Source organism: Schistocerca cancellata, chromosome 3, assembly GCF_023864275.1.
Source record: "Schistocerca cancellata isolate TAMUIC-IGC-003103 chromosome 3, iqSchCanc2.1, whole genome shotgun sequence".
NCBI classification, from domain to species: domain Eukaryota; kingdom Metazoa; phylum Arthropoda; class Insecta; order Orthoptera; family Acrididae; genus Schistocerca; species Schistocerca cancellata.
This window is the reverse complement of record NC_064628.1, coordinates 956,364,165-956,386,454: the sequence shown is the minus strand read 5'-3', so window position 1 is coordinate 956,386,454 and position 22,290 is coordinate 956,364,165. Positions and strand designations below refer to the sequence as shown.

General features: G+C 40.6%; 1 protein-coding gene across 2 annotated transcripts in view; it reads left to right on the top strand.

Moving 5' to 3' along the window:
• Positions 1-4,575: 4,575 nt before the first annotated feature.
• The window catches only part of LOC126176020 (zinc transporter 9), a 173,757-nt gene continuing 156,042 nt past the window's right edge, over positions 4,576-22,290 (top strand). Inside the window, exons 1-3 of one of the 2 annotated variants that reach the window (XM_049923143.1) lie at positions 4,576-4,944; positions 5,098-5,228; positions 5,442-5,714. In XM_049923143.1, the coding sequence (XP_049779100.1) occupies positions 5,132-5,228; positions 5,442-5,714 (370 nt within the window). In that variant the 5' untranslated portion in view covers positions 4,576-4,944; positions 5,098-5,131. The remainder of the gene's footprint in view (positions 4,945-5,097; positions 5,229-5,441; positions 5,715-22,290) is intronic. The other variant, XM_049923142.1, reaches the window with a different exon arrangement.

Genomic DNA, 22,290 nt, shown 5'->3' with positions numbered 1-22,290 from the left:
TGAGATACACGTACACACAAAGTTTCCGTTTTCAATTACGGAGTGGAATAGAGTGTGTCCCGACATGTCAGGCCTATAGATGTTCAATGTGGTGGCCATCATTTGCTGCACACAATTGCAATCTCTGGCCTAATGAATGTGGTACACGCCGCAGTACATATGGTGTAATGTCGCCGCAGGCTGCCACAATACGTTGTTTCATATCCTCTGGGGTTGTAGGCACATCACGGTACACATTCTCCTTTAACGTACCCTGCAGAAAGAAGTCCAGAGGTGTAAGATCAGGGAAACGGGCTGGCCAATTTATGCGTCCTCCACGTCCTATGAAACGCCCGTCGAACATCCTGTCAAGGGTCAGCCTAGTGTTAATTGCGGAATGTGCAGGTGCACCATCATGCTGATACCACATACGTCGACGCGTTTCCAGTGGGACATTTTCGAGCAACGTTGGCAGATCGTTCTGTAGAAACGCGATGTATGTTGCAGCTGTTTGGGCCCCTGCAATGAAGTGAGGACCAATGAGGTGGTCGCCAATGATTCCGCACCATACATTTACAGTCCACGGTCGCTGTCGCTCTACCTGTCTGAGCCATCGAGGATTGTCCACGGACCAGTAATGCATGTTCCGTAGATTCACTGCCCCGTGGTTTGTGAAATCCGCTTCATCGGTAAACAGGTAGAACTGCAACGCATTCTCTGTTAATGCCCATTGAAAGAATTGCTCTCGATGATTACAGTCATCACCATGTAATTGCTGATGTAGCGACACATGAAACGGGTGAAAGCGGTGACGATGCAATATGCGCATGACACTACTTTGCGAGAGCCGGTGGACTGAGTCAATGTCCCGTGTACTCACGTGTGGGTTCATGGCAACAGCAGCTAACACACCAACTGCACCCGCCTGTTACGGACCCGTTTGCGTGCTACGACCATACCTGTTGCATACAGTTGGTGGTAGATGTTTTGCAATGTTCGGCACGTTGGATGCTCTCTGTCCGGGTACCATTCTGCATACACCCTGCAGGTTTCAGCTGCATTTCGTCGACACTCGCCATAGATGAGTATCATCTCCGCCTTTTCAGAGTTCGAATCCACCATGGTCACAGTTCCTACAACACTATACTATCACAGACGTCTGGTAACACGGTGTACTACAGTTGGTCTGCATGCAGAGACGAATGCAGAATAACAATAGCAGCAAGCGCTACATGCGGACACTGCGACAGCTAGACCAAACAACAACAGTGCACTACAGCCACACTCGTAAACACGGTCGTCATCGTAAACATGTCCCTGCAGATGCTGCTCGCCGACCGTGGCCCGTGTTTGTTACAACACGCAACTGAACGTCAGAGGTTTCAAGCGCCAACTTTAGGTTACAATATCTCCGGATGTAATTAACATTTTACAATGCAACAAACGGCACTGATTACGTATTTGTTTATATGTTCAGATGTACTAACAAAACTAACGTGGTTCCATTTTAAAAAACGTAGGTCTGTGTTAAAAAACATACTTCCGTGCATTTTTGTATGGATTGTATTAAACAATTACAGTAGCCCCTCTCCTCACGTTCGGCTGTGCAATCGGTTCGTCAGTATTTGGTGTGGTTTACGAAATATATCCAGCAGTAACGTTAGGTGACTCACCCTGTATAGTACCAAAAACCACTGCCTGTAAACGAATATCTTCAAAGTATACTGAAGGACATGAATGATGACAGAGGAATCCCTAATTACTGAAAAATAAGAGTACCATAGCTCTATAATCATAATGTACTTTTGCAGTCATGAAAAATGTAGGTACACCATATGGGCAACCTGAAACTGGAAGAATATGTGTGTACTTCTGTAATTAAGCTGCATGTAATATATAATGGAACAGATAATGTATTTATTTGTATAATGATATGTAATAAGATGTACTAGAATCTCCCCCCATGAACCATGGACCTTGCCATTGGTGGGGAGGCTTGCGTGCCTCAACGATACAGATAGCCGTACCGTAGATGCAACCACAACGGAGGGGTATCCGTTGAGAGGCCAGACAAACGTGTGGTTCCTGAAGAGGGGCAGCAGCGTTTTCAGTAGTTGCAGGGGCAACAGTCTGGATGATTGACTGATCTGGCCTTGTAACACTAACCAAAATGGCCTTACTGTTCTGGTACTGTGAACGGCTGAAAGCAAGGGGAAACTACAGCCGTAATTTTTCCTGAGGGCATGCAGCTTTACTGTATGATTAAATGATGATGGCGTCCTCTTGGGTAAAATATTCCGGAGGTAAAATAGTCCCCCATTCGGATCTCCAGGCGGGGACTACTCAAGAAGACGTCGTTATCAGGAGAAAGAAAACTGGTGTTCTACAGATCGGAGCGTGGAATGTCAGATCCCTTAATCGGGGAGGTAGGTTAGAAAATTTGAAAAGGGAAATGGATAAGTTAAAGTTAGATATAGTGGGAATTACTGAAGATCAGCGGCAGGAGGAACAAGACTTTTGGTCAGGTGAATACAGGGTTATAAATACAAAATCAAATAGGGGTAATGCAGGAGTAGGTTTAATAATGAACAAAAAAATAGGAGTACGGGTAAGCTACTACAAACAGCATAGTGAACGCATTATTGTGGCCAAGATAGACACGAAGCCCACGCCTACTACAGTAGTACAATTTTATATGCCAACTAGCTCTGCAGATGATGAAGAAATTGATGAAATGTATGATGAGATAAAAGAAATTATTCAGGTAGTGAAGAGAGACGAAAATTTGATAGTCGAGATGTACGAGACAGGCGAAATACCCTCAGACTTCAAGAAGAATATAATAATTCCAATCTCAAAGAAAGCAGGTGTTGACAGATGTGAAAATTACCGAAGTATCAGTTTAATAAGTCACAGCTGCAAAATACTAACGCGAATTCTTTACAGACGAATGGAAAAACTGATAGAAGCCAACCTCGGGGAAGATCAATTTGGATTCCGTAGAAATGTTGGAACAAGTGAGGGAATACTGACCTTACGACTTATCTTAGAAGAAAGATTAAGGAAAGACAAACCTACGTTTTAGCATTTGTAGACCTGGTGAAAGCTTTTGACAATGTTGACTGGAATACTCTCTTTCAAATTCTGAAGGTGGCAGGATTAAAATACAGGGAGCGAAAGGCTATTCACAATTTGTACAGAAACCAGATGGCAGTTATAAGAGTCGAGGGGTATGAAAGGCAAGCAGTCGTTGGGAAGGGAGTGAGATAGGGTTGTAGCCTATCCTCGATGTTATTTAATCTGCATATTGAGCAAGCAATAAAGAAAACAAAAGAAAAGTTCGGAGTAGGAATTAAAATCCATGGAGAAGAAATAAAAACTTTGAGGTTCGCCAATGACATTGTAATTCTGTCAGAAACAGCAAAGGACTTGGAAGAGCAGTTGAACGGAATGGACAGTGTCTTGAAGAGAGGGTATAAGATGATCATCAACAAAAGCAAAACGAGGATAATGGATTGTAATCGAATTAAGTCGGGTGATGCTGAGGGAATTAGATTAGGAAATGAGACTTAAAGTAGTAAAGGAGTTTTGCTATTTGGGGAGTAAAATAACTGATGATGATCGAAGTAGAGAGGATATAAAATGTAGACTGGCAATGGGAAGGAAAGCGTTTCTGAAGAAGAGAAATTTGTTAACATCGACTATAGATTTAAGTGTCAGGAAGTCGTTTCTGAAAGTATTTGTATGGAGTGTAGCCATGTATGGAAGGGAAACATGGACGATAAATAGTTTCGACAAGAAGAGAATAGAAGCTTTCGAAATGTGGTGCTACAGACGAATGCTGAAGATTAGATGGGTAGATCACATAACTACTGTGAAAGAGGATTGGGGAGAAGAGAAGTTTGTGGCACAACTTGATTAGAAGAAGGGATCGGTTGGTAGGACATGTTCTGAGGCATCAAGGGATCACCAATTTAGTATTGGAGGGCAGCGTGGAGGGTAAAAATCGTTGAGGGAGACCAAGAGATGAATACACCAAGCAGATTCAGAAGGATGTAGGTTGCAGTAGGTACTGGGAGATGAAGAAGCTTGCACAGGATAGAGTAGCATGGAGAGCTGCATCAAACCAGTCTCAGGACTGAAGACCACAACAACAACAACAAATGTGTTAAAATCTGTCTGCACTTAACTAAAATTATGTGTACATGTATAGCTTCAATTGACAGTCAGGTACACGTTAAACATGCTAAAAAATAAACAAATAATAAATAAACAATGGCGGCGAGTGTGTAGGCTTTCAATCGTGTGGCGGCGAGATTAACTGATGACCCTGTAGTTTGGTTCCGTTATATCTCAAACCGAACAAACAATGTTGGCCAGTGTGAATTTGCCTCACCACTGCAAGATTTCTGGGATCAATAAAAAAATCAAATCACGAAAGCTGTTCTGGTAGGAATTCTGATTGCGAGTGTAGAAACAATTACTGGTGCCAAAATGCATCAAACCTTTCAATCGTGTGGCTTGGCAGATATGACGCTGCGCCGGTGTGTGCAAGGCTCAACAGTGCTTTACAGCGATTGCTTCTTCAAAATCTATTTCAAACATCTTTGGCCTGAAAGTGACAGTATTATAGCTGAAGATAGGATTCTGCTGCAACATAGTATGACGTATAGCAGACAATTCTTGCAAATTTCTGTCGATAAATTGAGTTAACGCATTGGTGTAGTCAGACATTTTCACCACAACCTTACAAGATTTGCCACCATATCAAGACTGTTTCAGCGCAGTTAAGAAATTACATACGGTCGGCGTCCCGTATTGCAAATATTAAATGCATCTTTCAGACTTCGGCAGTAATGAAAACATGTTCGATTTAAGGGAAATCAGAAAAAATTGCTTTTAGTACAGCATTGTTGTATATTTGCTACCTACGTAACGAAGTAAACACGGGCACCTAGATGGTAAGTAAGTAAACAAATTGTTCAGAAATTGAGAGTAAGTTTTTTATTTTTTTTGTAATTTATTTGCATAAGCTGAAATATTGTGACATACATCTTGATGTTGCCGATTGTTGGTTGGTTAAAATTACGCGGTTGGTGGGCACTGTTTCCTTTTCAGATTGTAGTTTAAAGTCGGGGTGTGCCCTAGAGCAATGTTATTGAAGTCAGCTTCGTGCACTTTCCTTCGCCACAGGCCTGTTGCGAAACATACATACAAAACGTTTGAGCAGTTACTGTTGAATAAGCATGGTAAGAATATTTTTTTTAATGAACTTCAGTCTTGTCTGACCTGAAATTATTCATCAGTCATGACTTGCAAGTAAACAGGTCTGTTTGTGTTTCCGTTTATTGTGTATTTATTTGTGCTTGATAATTAGTGGTTATGTTGTGTTCAAGGCATAATTTGTAACGTGTGTATAAGGCATGCTCCAGATTTGTGGTAACTGAAATGGATTGTTACAGGATGTCATGGTAGGAGCTTTTTTAGTAGGAACTCACCATCTGCAAATAATTGTTGCGGCATTAAATGTATACAGAACCATATCATTCCTAAACAAGATGGGTGTTTCAAATGGAAATTTAACGCCCTGTGTTGGCAGTTCTTGTCAACTGATTCTACAACTAGAGGTGAAACTGTCTCTAATGCACAGGCAGAATTGGACACCCATAATATAGGGAAAGATGAAGGAAAAAAGAACACTGCAGAAGCAATTAAGGACGCAATTGCAAATAAAGGTATAATGCTAGCCTACTCTTGGGTTATTCCATGTCAAGTCAACCAAACCATGTCGTACACCATCTGAGATCTGGGTGCAGCTTGTCTGTTCTCCATACAGGGATGTGTACCCATCAGGGATGTGTTAGCTTATCTGTCTGTTTCCATTTTACAGCATTTCAAAGTTTTGAAGCTTTGATATTCTTCACACCATGATAGTGCAAAGTGACATTTACTAATACTGTCAACATAAGTTTCAGATTTTTTATTTATCATTTTCACAAAAATGTATAGCCTACTTACATTTTGGTATTGTACATTGTAAAAACATATTTTGTTACTTTGAATATTACATAAAGAGAAATGGATAATGGCTGAAATCTATTTGTTTTCAAAAATAAGCCTTGAAGCTTGGACTGTCGCATGGAAAAATAAAATTCATTCGCCATTTATCTTGCTACATTGGAAAGTCTATCTGTTTCCTTGCAGTCGTCATACTAAATCTGTCATTCTTAAAACATTTTTAAAAAAATATGTTTTTAGATTTTTTTATGTTTTTTATTATGTCTTCTCAGGTACTTGAATTAATTCTCATGTGTGTTGGGACAGGCAGCATGTTTGTTTTATTAGAATGTTGTAAGATAATTTCTTGAAAGCAGTTCCTTTGGCAGCTACCATATCTTCCCCATTTTTTGGGTAACAAATGGCATCTGCAATGCAATAAATCATGATCTTTTGTGCTGATCCTCTCAAGTAGCCAGTTTTTGAGCTTGTTAAAAGTTCTGAAGTGTTTTTCAGGAAGTCAATACTGCATGGACTAAACAGATGTAATGAAAAGGGGTGATGTGAAATAACACTGAAAGATAGTTCTTTTAATTGTAGCCGGCCATAGTGGCCGAGCGGTTCTAGGCGCTTCAGTCTGGAACCGTGCGACTGCTACAGTCGCAGGTTCGAATCCTGCCTCGGGCATGGATGTTTGTGTTGTCCTTAGGTTAGTTAGGTTTAATTAGTTCTAAGTCTAGGGGACTGATGACCTCAGATGTTAAGTTCCATTGTGCTCAGAGCCATTTGAACCATTTTTAATTGTAACTGTGTATAGATCCCTGCTGGGAAATTTTAAACTGGGTGTGGATATCTTACTGTGCTATGTCAGACAGCAACAAGCAGTTATGTCTGTGCTAACTTCAGTGTAGATTTCCTAAAGGACTGTGATAGGAAAAATGATCAGGAAACCTTGTTTGTATCCTACAATTTGATCTCAGTAACTAACATTACAGCACGGGTGGATAATGACAGTAGGACCCTTTTTGAAAATATTTTCTTTTGTGAAACTCAATGCAAGAAAAAACTGTTTGCTGAGTAACAAATGCTCTCTCTAATCATGATGCGCAATTTGTCAGGATAAATAACACAGTGCCAAACAGTGTGGATACTCCACAGTGAAAATCAGTTAGAACAGTTGACAAATCCAGGAAAAATTGTTTTTAAGAATAGTTTACATTGGGTAACTAGGGATGAAATTTATAATGAACTTAATGCTGATATAAAATCTATTCAGTGATCAATTCATATCATTATTTGAAAATAGGTTTCCGTATAATATAAGAAAGGGCATCAATAGCCAGGTAAGAAAACCATGGATCACAAGAGGGATTAAAGTATCTTGTGAAAGGAAAATTTTTTTTTTTTGGCACGAACAAGTAGAGTGTTTCTGCAGTAGTCAAAATTACAAGGAAAGATTATTAAAAAATATCAGAGAACATGCCCATAATGTTAGAAATCAGTAATTCCGACAGCAGACAATATGGAATGTGGTGAAACAAAAGATGGGACAATAGGTGACAGAACAGGATAACATCAATATTGAACTAAATGGAGGGGCTGTAAATGATGACGAGTCACAGGTAGCAAATATATTTAATAACCATTTCTTAAATATAGTAGAAAGTGATGAATAAACAGTTAAACAGAAAAATCACAGCAGTAGATTGAAAAAATAACCCTCAGAAAATTCAGTCATATTATGTATCACCACCTTCTCTTGAAGTTAAGACAATCATGCAGTCTCTCTCTCTCTCCACAAAAAAAAAAAAAAAAAAAAAGTCTGAAGTATGTAATGCATCACTCACTCAAGGCAATTTTCCAGAGACTGAAATACCCTTTCGCTCAACACTTCAAGAAAGGTGATACGAGAGAGATCAATAACTACAGATCTGTTTCACTGCTGACATCATTTTCCAAATTTGTTGAGAAGGTGATGTATTCTAGAGTTATCTCTCACCTTAGCAACAACATCCTCTTCAAATCACAGCTTGGGTTTCAGGAGAGTTGTTCTACTCAGAATGCCATTTCCATGTTCACTGACAAACTTTTATAAGTATTAAATAATAAAACAGTGCCAATTGGTATTTTCTATGACCTGTCTAAGGCATTTGGCTGTGTGGATCACAGTATTCTCATTGATGTTTTATGATTTTGATGGTACAGCCAACTAATAGGTAATGTCATATCTAACCAAAAGAGTACTGAAAATTGTGCCTAGTAGTTAAGTCAATGTTGTCTGGGGACATAATCCTGATTAGGGAGAAATCATGTATGGCGTTCCCTAAGGCTCAGTCTTAGATCCACTATTGTCCCTCATATATTTGAATGATTTTCCATCTAATATACAAGTTAATTCTTTTTGCAGATGACAAAAGTATTGTAATTACTTCAAGCATACTTTTATATCTTCAAATTTAACACATATTTCGGATAACAACACATATAAGTCACTGAGTAAGTTGACCTGTGTACAAGTCGGCATTCGATTAAACACTGAGTCTCAGTCTAGCGGCCGCTGCTCGGCTGGCCGCTTAGGTGGCGCAGCTGCTGCGTGGCTGGCAGACAGCGCCGCACGTAGAGGACGTGCGTAATTGCGCGGCGGCACTTTGAATAATTGGCGAGTCACAACACATACATACAGAAATGAAAGAAATGGTAAACAATGTCCTTACGAGCATCATTGACTGGTTTTCTCTGAATGTGTCATCCTGAATTTTAAAAAGACACAGTATATTCAGATCTGCACATCTGCACATCAGTGATGAGCGTCACACATGGTGAGGAAATAATAAATAGGGTTGAAAATTCAAAATTGTAGGTGTCTCTATTGATGAGAATTTAACCCAGAGAAAGCACATTTTGAAACTCCAAAAACAACTTACTTTGGTCACATTTGTATTTAGAATTATTGCAAATCTTGGTGAGAAACATATAAGTAAATTGACGTACTTTTTATATTTTCATTCAGTAATGTCATATGGAACAATGTTCTTTCCCTCTTAAGAATGAGTCTTCATTGCTCAAAAATTAGTGTAAGAATAATATGTGGTGCTCACCCATGATCATCTTGTAGAGTTCTGTGTATGGAGCTGACAGTCTGACTGCTGCTTCACAGTATATTTACTCCCTCATGAAGTTTGTTGCAAGTAATCCACTACAGTTCAAAAGGATCAGTAACGTACCAAAGGTGACATTCATTACCCCACATTAATACTGTCTTTAGCACAAAAAGAGGTGCTCAATGCCACAACAAAATTTGTGGTCACTTGTCCATTGATACAAAATGTCTGACAGACAATGATATAAAATTTGAAAACAAACTGATAAAGTTTCTCCTTGACAGTACGTAGATTTCTATCTTCGTAATGTGTAAGAGGTGGTGGTAGGAATTACAAACTCACATTGTATTTTTTTTATACCATGCCATGAGAAATGTTTGCATGTAAACATAAGTTATGATGTAAATGATTACACATCATTACCTTTTATCGTGTGAAATGATCCCTGGAACACAGGGGTAATTGACATAGAAATCCCTTACCAAACGAGGTAGCTCTGCGGTTGGCGCACTGAACTTGCATTCGGAAGGACAATGGTTCAAACCTGTGCCTGGCTATCCTGATTTAGGTTTTCCATGATTTTCTTAATTCACTTCAGGCAAATGTCAGAATGGTTCCTTTGAAATGGCATGTCCTACTTTCTTCTCTGCTCCGAGATTGTGCTGCATCTCTAATGACCTAGTTGTTGACGGGATGTTAAACACTAATCTCCTCCTCCTCGAAGTCCCTTCACTTGGCTTACGGCATATGGTTTGGCATTGTCATGATGGAGAATGACTGACATATCTCTCAGCATATTGTGGGCATTTGTCTTTATGTGAACGATTCAAATTGAGTAATTGTGCTTCGTAGCATCCAGCATTCACTGCTTGACCAGGATGCAATTAGTTATTCATGTCAAAATTGTTGTCTTTGGATCATCGAAACTAGTCTCTTCACATCATTTCCAGCAGAGCATGTGCTTAAATGATGGCTTTTTGCAGCAGATTTCTTGAGAGGAAAGCAGAAGGCTGACACTTACTGCAAGTGATGAAGCCCAATATGTTTCAGGCACAGAATATGTATGTTCTTTTTGCTCCACTCAAAAAGTCACACACGGATCTGAAAGCCTTCTGTTTCTATTGTTAAATAATTCTTGTGTGTGGTGTGCTATGCTGCATTAGCACTACTACTACCCAACTTTGTGAACGGTGAGATTTAATTCAAGCTCCCAATATTATCCTTCTTAATAAATTATACATTATTTAAAAACTGAGGAACAAATGGCAGTTGGCATGGTTAATGAATGATGAAGTGGCAACAGGTAATGTCATAGGTACTGGGTTATGCGACAAAACATAAATTTTAAGCAGATAAAACTTCTAACAAACTTGTTCAACTAGCACTAATTTCTTAACTGCTTTGTATATAGTTCAAGTCATTTTAAGCAGAAACTTTTGTTTTTGAGTTGAGCATATCCAACATACCAAGGTTTTGAAAAAACAAATTGTACTAAAAGAATAGTAATGGAGGAAATCAAAAATTTCCATATAATTATTTGAACAAATATTCTACCGACAACAGATTTTGTAAGACACACTGTAAAAAAAGTGACAAAAAATCAGAAAAGAACAAACACCTCACTAATTTTATCTTCCTAGATTATACTCCCTATTCTGAAGATGATTTTGGCGCAAATATTGTAGGGATTATCACATTCCCTTTATGATATTAAGTGTGATGCAGGACTGTATTGTTTTCAAAATAAAACCCACAAATGTAAATATAGAGTTTTCGGATCAACCTGGACATGTGATACCACTCATCTGCTTTGACCTGTGGCATAACTGTGTTATGTGGTATGTGGCATAGTTGCAGTGTATTATGTTTGGAGAGGGCTCTAGTGTGGGATATTTGTGATTTGTCTGTGAGTGGTGTTAGTGGTACTGGGATCTGCAAGTGCTGTCTGGGGTATTAATATTGGAAGAATTTATTAGTGAGATATTTTAATGATGGTGATTATGTGCAGTAGATTCATTTTTTGATTTGGAGTTGTTAGTGGAGTGTATTGTTTATGGTTGGAGATTTAATTTTCTGTTTCGCTCTTTGAGTCACAGTGGGGGATGGCATGTTGAGCACGGTAAATTCTTGTAATTATTCATTGTAATTACTGACTGTGTGAAGTGTTACATTTGTGGAGAATCTGTGAGATTGACCAAAGTTGCTGCATTTCAGGCCATGGACCAGTGTATACCGTGTTGTCGGCAAGATGACATATAGCTTTATGTTTATAGGTGCTCCTGATTTGAGAGCTCTAGGCTTGTTGTCAAGAGAGATTGCGTTGTAGACGTATTGTTTGTGCTGTCATTAGAATGCTAGATTTATACGTTGGCTGACATTGGTTGGTAAGTATATTTCCGTGGTTTTATGTAAATAATTTAGGAGTTAGGAGACTACTCGTGAAATAGCTGAAGCATTGAGTTGTCAACAGGCACAAACAAAACAGATAGAAAACTTGCTAGCTCTCAGAATAAATCCTTTGTTGAGTTAGAGTACACACACACACACACACACACACACACACACACACACACACACACACACACACGCGGTTTGCTGACAAGGAATGTGGGAGGGAGGGATGGCAGGTGCATATGCTAGGTATATGATATGTGGGTACTAATACCAATGGATTAGGTGCACATTGAAGGTGATGTGAATTGGGAGGAAGAGGTAACTGTTGGGTGGAGGGTGTGGGGACAGTGGGTTAATGGACATTGAAGCCAGGAGGGTTGTGGTAGGGTTATGATCCTGTGGTCAGGGTTCAGAAGTGGCATAGGGAGGGATGAGTGTTTACTGTGTGGAGGTGGGTGAATGAATACAACTTTAGGAGAGGTGTGAAGGATCTTGAATATAATGGCCCATGTTTCTGGGGATGATGATGGATAATAAAAGTCCTGATGAAGGATGTGGTTCAGTTGTTCCAGTCCATGGTGATGTTGGGTGACCAGGGAGATGGGAGGGAGGGCTGCTCCTTTGTAGGTGATTTGTGGTATGTAGGCGGAATTAGAAGTGGCATGGAAAACCTGATTGTTGACTAGGTTTGGGGGGTACTGCATGACCGGAAGGCCCTTGTGAGAGCTTCAGCGTACTGGGCAAAGGATTTCTCACTACTGCAGATACGCTGTCCACACACAGATGGGAGACTGATTTTTTGGTGTGGAAGGGATTACAGCAATTGAAATGGAGGTACTGTTGGTGCCTAGTGGATTTAACATGAACGGAGGTGTGGAGGGAGTTATCAGAGGTTGAGGTCAACTTCCAGGAAGGTTACACATTGAGGTGAGGATGACTAGGTAAGGCGGATGGGAAGAAGGTGTTAAGGTTGTGTGGAATGGAGATAGGGTGGCTTGGCCCCCAGTCCAGAACATGAAGATTTCATTGCTGAATCTGAACCAGACAGTGGTTTTGGGGCTTTGGGAGCCTAGGAAATTCCCCCTGTATGGTCCATAAAGAGGTGTGCAGTGGAATGTGCCATGCGGTGCCATGTTTGTACGCCTTCCCCTCGAAGGAGAAGTAGTTGTGTGTCAGTATATAGTTGGTAGGGAATGTCAAGAATGAGGTAATGGGTTTAGAGTCTGTAGAACATTGGAAGAGGTAGTGTTCAATGGTGGCAAGGCCAAGTGCATGAGAGACATAGGTATATAGGGAGGTAGCACCAACAGTGAGAGGCATCGAGAAGATAGAGGGGTGGGGATGATAGAAAAGGAAGTGGTTAGTGTCTTCAATCTGAGAGACTGTGTGTCAGGCAGATGGATACAGACATTGGTCAACAAGAGCAGAAATTCTTTCAGTAGGAACACAATAACCAGCTACAGTGGGTTGCCCTGGACTGTAGGGTTTGTGGATTGTTGGGAACATGTAGGTGTGTGGGTTGTATATGGGTGAGGAGAGAAGTGGATTGGGGAGAGGTTCTGGGAAGGGCCACAAGGATTTCAGTAGGGATTATAGGTTATGTTGGACTTCTGGGATGAGCTCACTGTGGTAGAGCCTCAGAGGTGGAGGAGTCAGACAGTTGGCGGAAGCCTTTTTTTGTCTGCAGGGAGGATGATTAGGTCGGGTTATGTTTTTTCTGCTGAGAGGTTAGTGTTCTTGGAGGGGACCTGAGGAAGGATAGTGAAGCCACGTTGGAGGTAACGAATTCCTGGAAAGTGACCAGGAGTGGTTTGGTAGTGGGGGTGAGATGGTCATAGCTGTGAATGGTAGTATGAACTGGGAGGGACAAGGTTTAACGTTGGGATTAGACTGGCATTAGTTGGAAGGACTGGTAACAAAATAATGTATCCACTTTAGGAATTGAGAGAAGAGTAGGTCTTTGATGAGTCCGTGATTAAACTTGCGTGTGGGGCCAAAGGTGAGACCTTAGGATAGGACTGAAACCACTGTGGGATTTCCATTTCTGTTGAAAAAGTTTTTTGCATTTGTCTGGGTTCTAGATTTCATGAAGTGTTGGGAGGGAGTTTTGGAAGATGCTGCAAATTGAAAAGGCCAACTGGTCAAGACCTGGGAGCTATGAGTGGTTTCCTTATAGGTAGAACAGGTATTTATGGGTAGTGGTGCTTGTAGGTGGGAGTAAGATGTCAACAGATTGGACAGTTTACAGGAGTGGTGTCTGGAATGATCTTCCAGATGTTGGAGGACAAGAATTTCTAATTTGGAGATGTGATGTATGTAGTTAGGGTTTCACACTAATAGTATCTTGTGAAGGGAAGCAGGGGTGGTTCTCAGGTGCCTTGGCCATGAAGATGTGTTCTACAGTACCATGTTTGTGAGGGATTGGTGGAATCTGAAAAGATGAAGGTTGATGTGAAAGGAGGGTTGGAATCCAGAAATGCAGGTTGATGATTCGTCTGAAAAACCTGGAATTTTGAGGAAATTACATTTTACCTGGAAAGATCAAGGAAATCTTGGGGAATTTCAGGAATTTTGTAAAATGTCAGGAACTGTTTTTAAACTAACATTGAAATTGTGTAATTCAGCTTTATAAACCATAAATTTTAAAATATTTAATATTTCAGAGTGTATTAATTCTTTTAATATTAGTCCTTATAAATTACTGATGTTTAAAAACTGCAGTTAAAAGCCACCTGCACTGTTAATTTCACAGGAGCTTCTTATGACATGTTCTTCTCCCAGGCCCAGATCTAGAGAGGGCCAAACCAAGGTATCTGCTCTGGGTGGCAATATCAGGTGGCACCAAGTTCATATTCCTGAAGAAAAAACCTTGTTTCATAAAGTGCCTAGCATTGAGCACACATTGGTCCATTGATTATTCATATGATTGTGGAACACATCCCTGTTTGTTTTTGAACATTTTTGAACACATACTAAGTTGATTTCTGAACGAGTAAGTTGATTTTTGAATACATACGTGGTGTAGTGGTGTATCTGATGTCTCTGCCAGGGGAATCCCATAATATCAAGAAATAAATAATCTTTCCACAGACAAAAGGGAATGGAGCTATACAAGCTGAGCTGAATAAACCCAACTGGGTGAATGCCAATCACTGTTTATGTGGTTGGATGTGCAAATGACCAGTGTTGTTATAATTATTAGCGAAAACTGTAGGTTCAGGTTACCAAAGTGGAAATAAACGGCTAACAGGAATAAGAAGTAAGAAAGGTTATACGAGGGTATTTCGGAAAGTAAAGATACACCATACGCCAGAGGAACAGAAGAGTTTTGGCGAGCAAGTTGGCAACACTTGTGTTGACCTTGAACCGTTAGCTTTCTCGTCGCGGTCGTTCAGCAGTTGAACGTTGCTTCTGGTTGGAGAAGGTCGTGTTTAAAATGGCTGCGCCGATTCAGAATCCCACCAAATGTGAAGTGTGCTCCGTCACAAGTTTTCTTCACGCAAAAGGTCAGCGACCAGCAGATATTCACAAAGAAATTGTTTCTATTTATGGGAACGTTATGAATCGACAGAATGTAACGAAATGGTGTTGTCATTTCTCTGAAGGTAGGACCGATGTTCATGACGAACAAAGAACAGGTCGGCCATTGTTGATCTCTGATGCCCTTTGTCAGTGACAACTCTTTATGACATTGTGACTGTCAAGTTAGGGTACAGGAAATTGTGTGTGTGCTGGCTTCCAAAACTTTTAACGGAAGAACACAAAAAGAAAAGGATGGGCTTTGCACTCGACTTCCTCACACACTGTGCTGCAGCAGGTGATGAGTTCCTTGATCACATTGTGACAATGACGAGATGTGTGTTTATCACCATACACCTGAATCCAAGCAACAATCAATGCGCCATTTGAATTCACCAAAAGCCAAGAAATGCTAAGCGTCGATTTCAGTGAAGAAAATCATGGCTTCGGTTTTTTGGGACAGACAAGGCAGTCTTCTGTTGGAATTTATGCCTCCTGGAATGACAATTAATGCTGCTGCATATTGCCAGACTTTGAAATGTCTTCGAATGGCAATTCAAAACAAACACAGGGGAATGCTGACAAGTGGAGTCCGCTTGCTTCATGACAATGCTCGGCCTCACACAATGCTCGTAACCAAAGCACTACTGAAACAATTCAAATGGGATTTATTGGACCATCCGCCATACAGCCCGGACATTGCACCTACCGACTTCCATGTCTTCCGTTACCTGAAGTCACATCATTCCACGATGATGAAGAGATCAAAGCCTCCGTATGAGCCCTAATTCTGGCACATTACATTCATGGTCCTTATGCAAAATGTACATTGGCAGCAGTAGAACTGTTCTGCAGTCAGCCTCAAATGCTGGTTGTCAAAATTTCCACAATAAGAGAATTGTTTTCCCTCCAGAGATTCCCATGTGAGTTCCCGAAGCATCTCTGTACTATTTGCGTGTTGATCGAAATTATTAGTTAAAAATCTAGCACCTCACCTCTGACTTGATTCGTCGGCCTTCAGTTTGACCTGCTGTGGATTCCAAACACTCAAAACAGCGCTCAAGGGAGGGTTATACCAGTATTCTGTAACCCGTTTTTCATGGATGAGCAACACATTCTCAAATTTTCTAAGTAAAATGAAGTCGAGCATTTGCCTTTCCTACTACAAACCTGAAGTGCTCATTCTATTTCGTATTCCTTTGTAACATTTGCCTATATAGTTAATTGATGTGGCTGTGTCAACCTGTACAGTACTAATGCTATATTTGAAAGTTACAGGACTGTTTTCTTACTTGCATGCATTAACTTGTGTATAGGGAAACATTCCACGTGGGAAAAATATATCTAAAAACAAAGATGATGTACCTTACCAGATGAAAGCATTGGTATGTTGATAGAGAGACTAACAAACAATCACACACACACACACACACACACACACACACACACACACACACACAAAATTCAAACATGATTTTGTGCATGTGCATGTGCGCACGTGCGTGCGAGTGTATACCTGTCCTTTTTTCCCCCCTAAGGTAAGTCATTCTGCTCCCGGGATTGAATGACTCCTTACCCTCTCCCTTAAAACCCACATCCTTTCATCTTTCCCTCTCCTTCCCTCTTTCCTGATGAAGCAACCGTTGGTTGTGAAAGCTTGAATTTTGTGTGTATGTTTGTGTTTGCTTGTGTGTCTATCAACCTGCCAGCGCTTTCGTTTGGTAAGTCACATCATCTTTGTTTTTAGATATATTTTTTCCACGTGGAATGTTTCCCTCTATTATATGTCCTACCAACCGATCGCTTCTTCTAGTCAAGTTGTGCCACAAACTCCTTTTCTCCCCAATTGTATTCAATACCTCCTCATTAGTTATGTGATCTACCCATCTAATCTTCAGCATTCTTCTGTAGCACCACATTTCGAAAGCTTCTACTCTCTTCTTGTGTAAACTATTTATCGTCCATGTTTCACTTCCATACGTGGCTACACTCTGTACAAATACTTTCAGAAACAACTTTCTGGCACTTAAATCAATACTCGATGTTAACAAATTTCCCTTCTTCAGAAATGCTTTCCTTGCCATTGCCTGTCTACATTTTATACCCTCTCTACTTCGACCATCATCAGTTATTTTTCTCCCCAAATAACAAAACTCCTTTACTACTTTAAGTGTCTCATTTCCTAATCTAATTCCCTCAGCATCACCCGACCTAATTCGATTACATTCCATTATCCTCGTTTTGCTTTTATTGATGTTCATCTTATATCCTCCTTTCAAGACACTGTCCATTCCATTCAACTGCTCTTCCAAGTCATTTCCTGTCTCTGACAGAATTACAATGTCATTGGCAAACCTCAAAGTTTTTATTTCTTTTCCATGGATTTTAATACCTACTCCGAACTTTTCTTTTGTTTCCTTTACTGCTTGCTCAATATACAGATTGAATAACATCGGGGAGAGGCTACAACCCTGTCTTACTCCCTTCCCAACCACTGCTTCCCTTTCATGTCCCTCGACTCTTATAACTGCCATCTGGTTTCTGTACAAATTGTAAATAGCCTTTCGCTCCCTGTATTTTACCGATGCCACCTTCAGAATTTGAAAGAGAGTATTCCAGTCAACATTGTCAAAAGCTTTCTCTAAGTCTACAAATGCTAGAAACGTAGGTTTGCCTTTCCTTAATCTTTCTTCTAAGATAAGTCGTAGGGTCAGTATTATTGCCTCACATGTTCCAACATTGCAATGGAATCCAAACTGGTCTTCCCCGAGGTCGGCTTCTACCAGTTTTTCCATTCGTCTGTAAAGAATTCACATTAGTATTTTGCAGGTGTGACTTATTAAACTGATAGTTCAGTAATTTTCACATCTGTCAACACCTGCTTTCTTTGGGATTGGAATTATTATATTCTTGTAAGTAAATAAGTTATACACAACTGCAACAAGTCACTTTTTTTGAATAGTAATGCTTTATTACATGAACTGGTTTTCGAACCTTTTCATGTTCATCTTCAGATGGTTTCGGGAGGATCCGGGAAGTTACATCATTACTGGTAGTAGCATAATGCTGGGTGCTGGTTTGCGACAGTATAGGCGGCTTCTTTTGTAAAGCGCATGCTGGATGCTGGTAAAGTGTCACTGTCAAAGAGGAAACTAACATAGTTTGTGTGAAAGTGTTCGGGACATCAAAATGGAGGCAGACAGATCCCAAAAAAAACCCGCCTATACTGTCGCAAACCAGCACCCAGCATTATGCTACTAACAGTAATGATGTAACTTCCCGGATCCTCCCGAAACCATCTGAAGATGAACCTGAAAAGGTTCGAAAACCGGTTCATGTAATAAAGCATTATCAATCAAAAAAAGTGACTGGTTGCAGTTGGGTATAACTTATTTACATTCAATATACAGTCATGGTTCTAAAATATCCGTAAGGATAAGCATGATCTTATTATATTCTTCTTGAAGTCCGAGGGAATTTCGCCTGTCTCATACATATTGCTCACCAGATGGTAGAGTTTTATGAGGACTGGCTCTCCCAAGGCTATCAGTAGTTCTAATGGAATGTTGTCTACTCCCGGGGTCTTGTTTCGACTCAGGTCTTTCAGTGCTCTGTCGAACTCTTCACGCAGTATCGTATCTCCCATTTCGTCTTCATCTACATCCTCTTCCATTTCCATAATATTGTCCTCAAGAACATTGCCCCTGTATAGACCCTCTATATACTCCTTCCACCTTTCTGCTATCCCTTCTTTGCTTAGAACTGGGTTTCCATCTGAGCTCTTGATATGCATGCAAGTGGTTCTCTTTTCTCCAAAGGTCTCTTTAATTTTCCTGTAGGCAGTATCTATCTTACCCCTAGTGAGATAAGCCTCTACATCCTTACATTTGTCTTCTAGCCATCCCTGCTTAGCCATTTTGCACTTCCTGCCGATCTCATTTTTGAGACATTTGTATTCCTTTTTGGCTGCTTCGTTTACTGCATTTTTGTATTTTCTTCTTCCATCAATTAATTTCAGTATCTCTTCTGTTACCCATGGATTTCTACTAGCCCTTGTCTTTTTACCTACTTGATCCTCTGCTGCCTTCACTATTTCATCCCTCAAAGCTACCCATTCTTCTTCTACTGTATTTCTTTCCCCCATTCCTGTCAGTTGTTCCCTTGTGCTCTCCCTAAAACTCTGTACAACCTCTGGTTCTTTCAGTTTATCCAGATCCTATCTCCTTAAATTCCCACCTTTTTGCAGTTTCTTCAGTTTTAATCTACAGTTCATAACCAATAGATTGTGGTCAGAGTCCACACCTGCCCCTGGAAATGTCTTACAATTTAAAACCTGGTTCCTAAATCTCTGTCTTACCATTATATAATATATCTGAAACATTCTAGTATCTCCAGGGTTTTTCCATATGCAACCTTCTTTCATGCTTCTTGAACCAAGTGTTAGCTATGATTATGTTATGCTCTGTGCAAAATTCTACCAGTCGGCTTCCTCTTTCATTTTTTAGCCCCAATCCATATTCACCTACGTTTCCTTCTCTTCCTTTTCCTACTGTCAAATTCCAGTCACCCATGACTATTAAATTTTTGTCTCCCTTCACTACCTGAATAATTTCTTTTATCTCATCATAAATTTCATCAATTTCTTCATCATCTGCAGAGCTAGTTGGCATATAATCTTGTGCTACTGTAGTAGGCGTGGGCTTCGTGTCTATCTTGGCCACAATAATGTGTTCACTATGCTGTTTGTAGAAGCTTACCCGCACTCCTATTTTCCTATTCATTATTAAAGCTACTCCTGCTTTACCCCTATTTGATTTTGTATTTATAACCCTGTATTCACCTGACCAAAACTCTTGTTCATCCTGCAACCGAACTTCACTAATTCCCACTATATCTAACTTTAACCTATCCATTTCCCTTTTTAAATTTTCTAACCTACCTGCCCGATTAAGGGATCTGACGTTCCACACTCCGATCCGTAGAATGCCAGCTTTCTTTCTCCTGATAACAACATCCTCCTAAGTAGTCCCCGCCCGGAGATCTGAATGGGGGACTATTTTACCTCCGGAATATTTTACCCAAGAGGACGCCATCATCATTTAATCATACAGTAAAGCTGCATGCCATATATACAGGGTGATTCAAAAAGAATACCACAACTTTAGGAATTTAAAACTCTGCAACGACAAAAGGCAGAGTTAAGCACTATCTGTCGGCGAATTAAGGGAGCTATAAAGTTTCATTTAATTGTACATTTGTTCGCTTGAGGCGCTGTTGACTAGGCGTCAGCGTCAGTTGATGCTAAGATGGCGACCGCTCAACAGAAAGCTTTTTGTGTTATTGAGTACGGCAGAAGTGAATCGATGACAGTTGTTCAGCGTGCATTTCGAACGTAGTATGGTGTTAAACCTCCTGATAGGTGGTGTATTAAACGTTGGTATAAACAGTTTACAGAGAATGGGTGTTTGTGCAAAGGGAAAAGTTCTGGACGGCCGAGAACGAGTGATGAAAATGTAGCACGCATCCAGCAAGCATTTGTTCGCAGCCCAGTAAAATCGACTCGCAGAGCTAGCAGAGAGCTGCAAATTCCACAATCAACTGTATGGAGAGTCCTACGAAAAAGGTTAGTTATGAAACCTAATCGTCTGAAATTGGTTCAAGCACTGTCTGCAGCTGATAAGATTAAATGAATCGATTTCTGTGATTTAATCCTTGCTCAAATGGAAACAGATGAATCTTTCATTTCAAAGATTGTGTTTAGTGATGAAGCAACTTTCCACACTAACGGGAAAGTCAACCGTCACAATGTCTGTATATGGGGCACTGAGAATCCGCGGGAAACAACTCATTATGAACGTGACTCGCCTAAGGTGAACGTTTTCTGTGCCATTTCAGCCAATAAAGTTTTTGGTCCCTTTTTCTTCGAAGGTGCTACTGTAACTGGACTACAGTATCTGGAGCTGTTAGAGAATTGGCTGTTCCCTCAGCTCGAACAAGAATCACAACAATTCATATTTCAGCAAGATGGAGCGCCACCACATTGGCACTTATCTGTCCGTAACTACCTGAACGTCAACTACCCGAGGCGATGGATCGGCCGCCAGGCAGCCCGTGACAGAGCACTTCATCACTGGCCTCCAAGAAGTCCTGATCTTACCCCCTGCGATTTTTTCTTATGGGGATATGTTAAGGATATGGTGTTTCGGCCACCTCTCCCAGCCACCATTGATGATTTGAAATGAGAAATAACAGCAGCTATCCAAACTGTTACGCCTGATATGCTACAGAGAGTGTGGAACGAGTTGGAGTATCGGGTTGATATTGCTCGAGTGTCTGGAGGGGGCCATATTGAACATCTCTGAACTTGTTTTTGAGTGAAAAAAAAACCTTTTTAAATACTCTTTGTAATGATGTATAACAGAAGGTTATATTATGTTTCTTTCATTAAATACACATTTTTCAAGTTGTGGTATTCTTTTTGAATCACCCTGTATATTAGAGGGAAACATTCTACGTGGGAAAAATGTATCTAAAAACAAAGATTCTGTAACTTACCAAACGAAAGCGTTGCTATGTTGATAGAGACAACAACAAACACAAACACACACACAAATCTCAAGCTTTCGCTACCCTCGGTGGCTTCATCAGGAAAGAGGGAAGGAGAGGGAAAGAAGGAAGGATGTGGGTTTTAAAGGAGAGGGTAAGGAGTCATTCCAAGCCCGGGAGCGGAAAGACTTACCTTGGGGGGAAAAAGGGACAGGTAATACACCCGCGCGCGCGCACGCGCACACGCGCACACACACACACACACACACACACACACACACACACACACACACACACACACACACACACACACACACAAGCAGACGTGTAAAGGCAAAGAGTTTTGGCAGAGATTTCAGTCAAGGTGGAAGTACAGAAGCAAAGATGTTATTGAATGACAGGTGAGGTATGAGCGGCGGCAACTTGAAATTAGCAGAGGTTGAGGCCTGGTGGGTAACGGGAAGAGAGGATATATTGAAGGGCATGTTCCCATCTCCGGAGTTCTGATAGGTTGGTGTCAGTGGGAAGTATCCAGATAACCCGGACGATGTAACACTGTGCCAAGATGTGCTGGCCATGCACCAAGGCATGTTTAGCCACAGGGTGATCTTCATTACCAACAAACACTGTCTGCCTGTGTCCGTTCATGCGAATGGACAGTTTGTTGCTGGTCATTCCCACATAGAAAGCTTCACAGTGTAGGCAGGTCAGTTGGTAAATCACGTGGGTGCTTTCACATGTGGCTCTGCCTTTG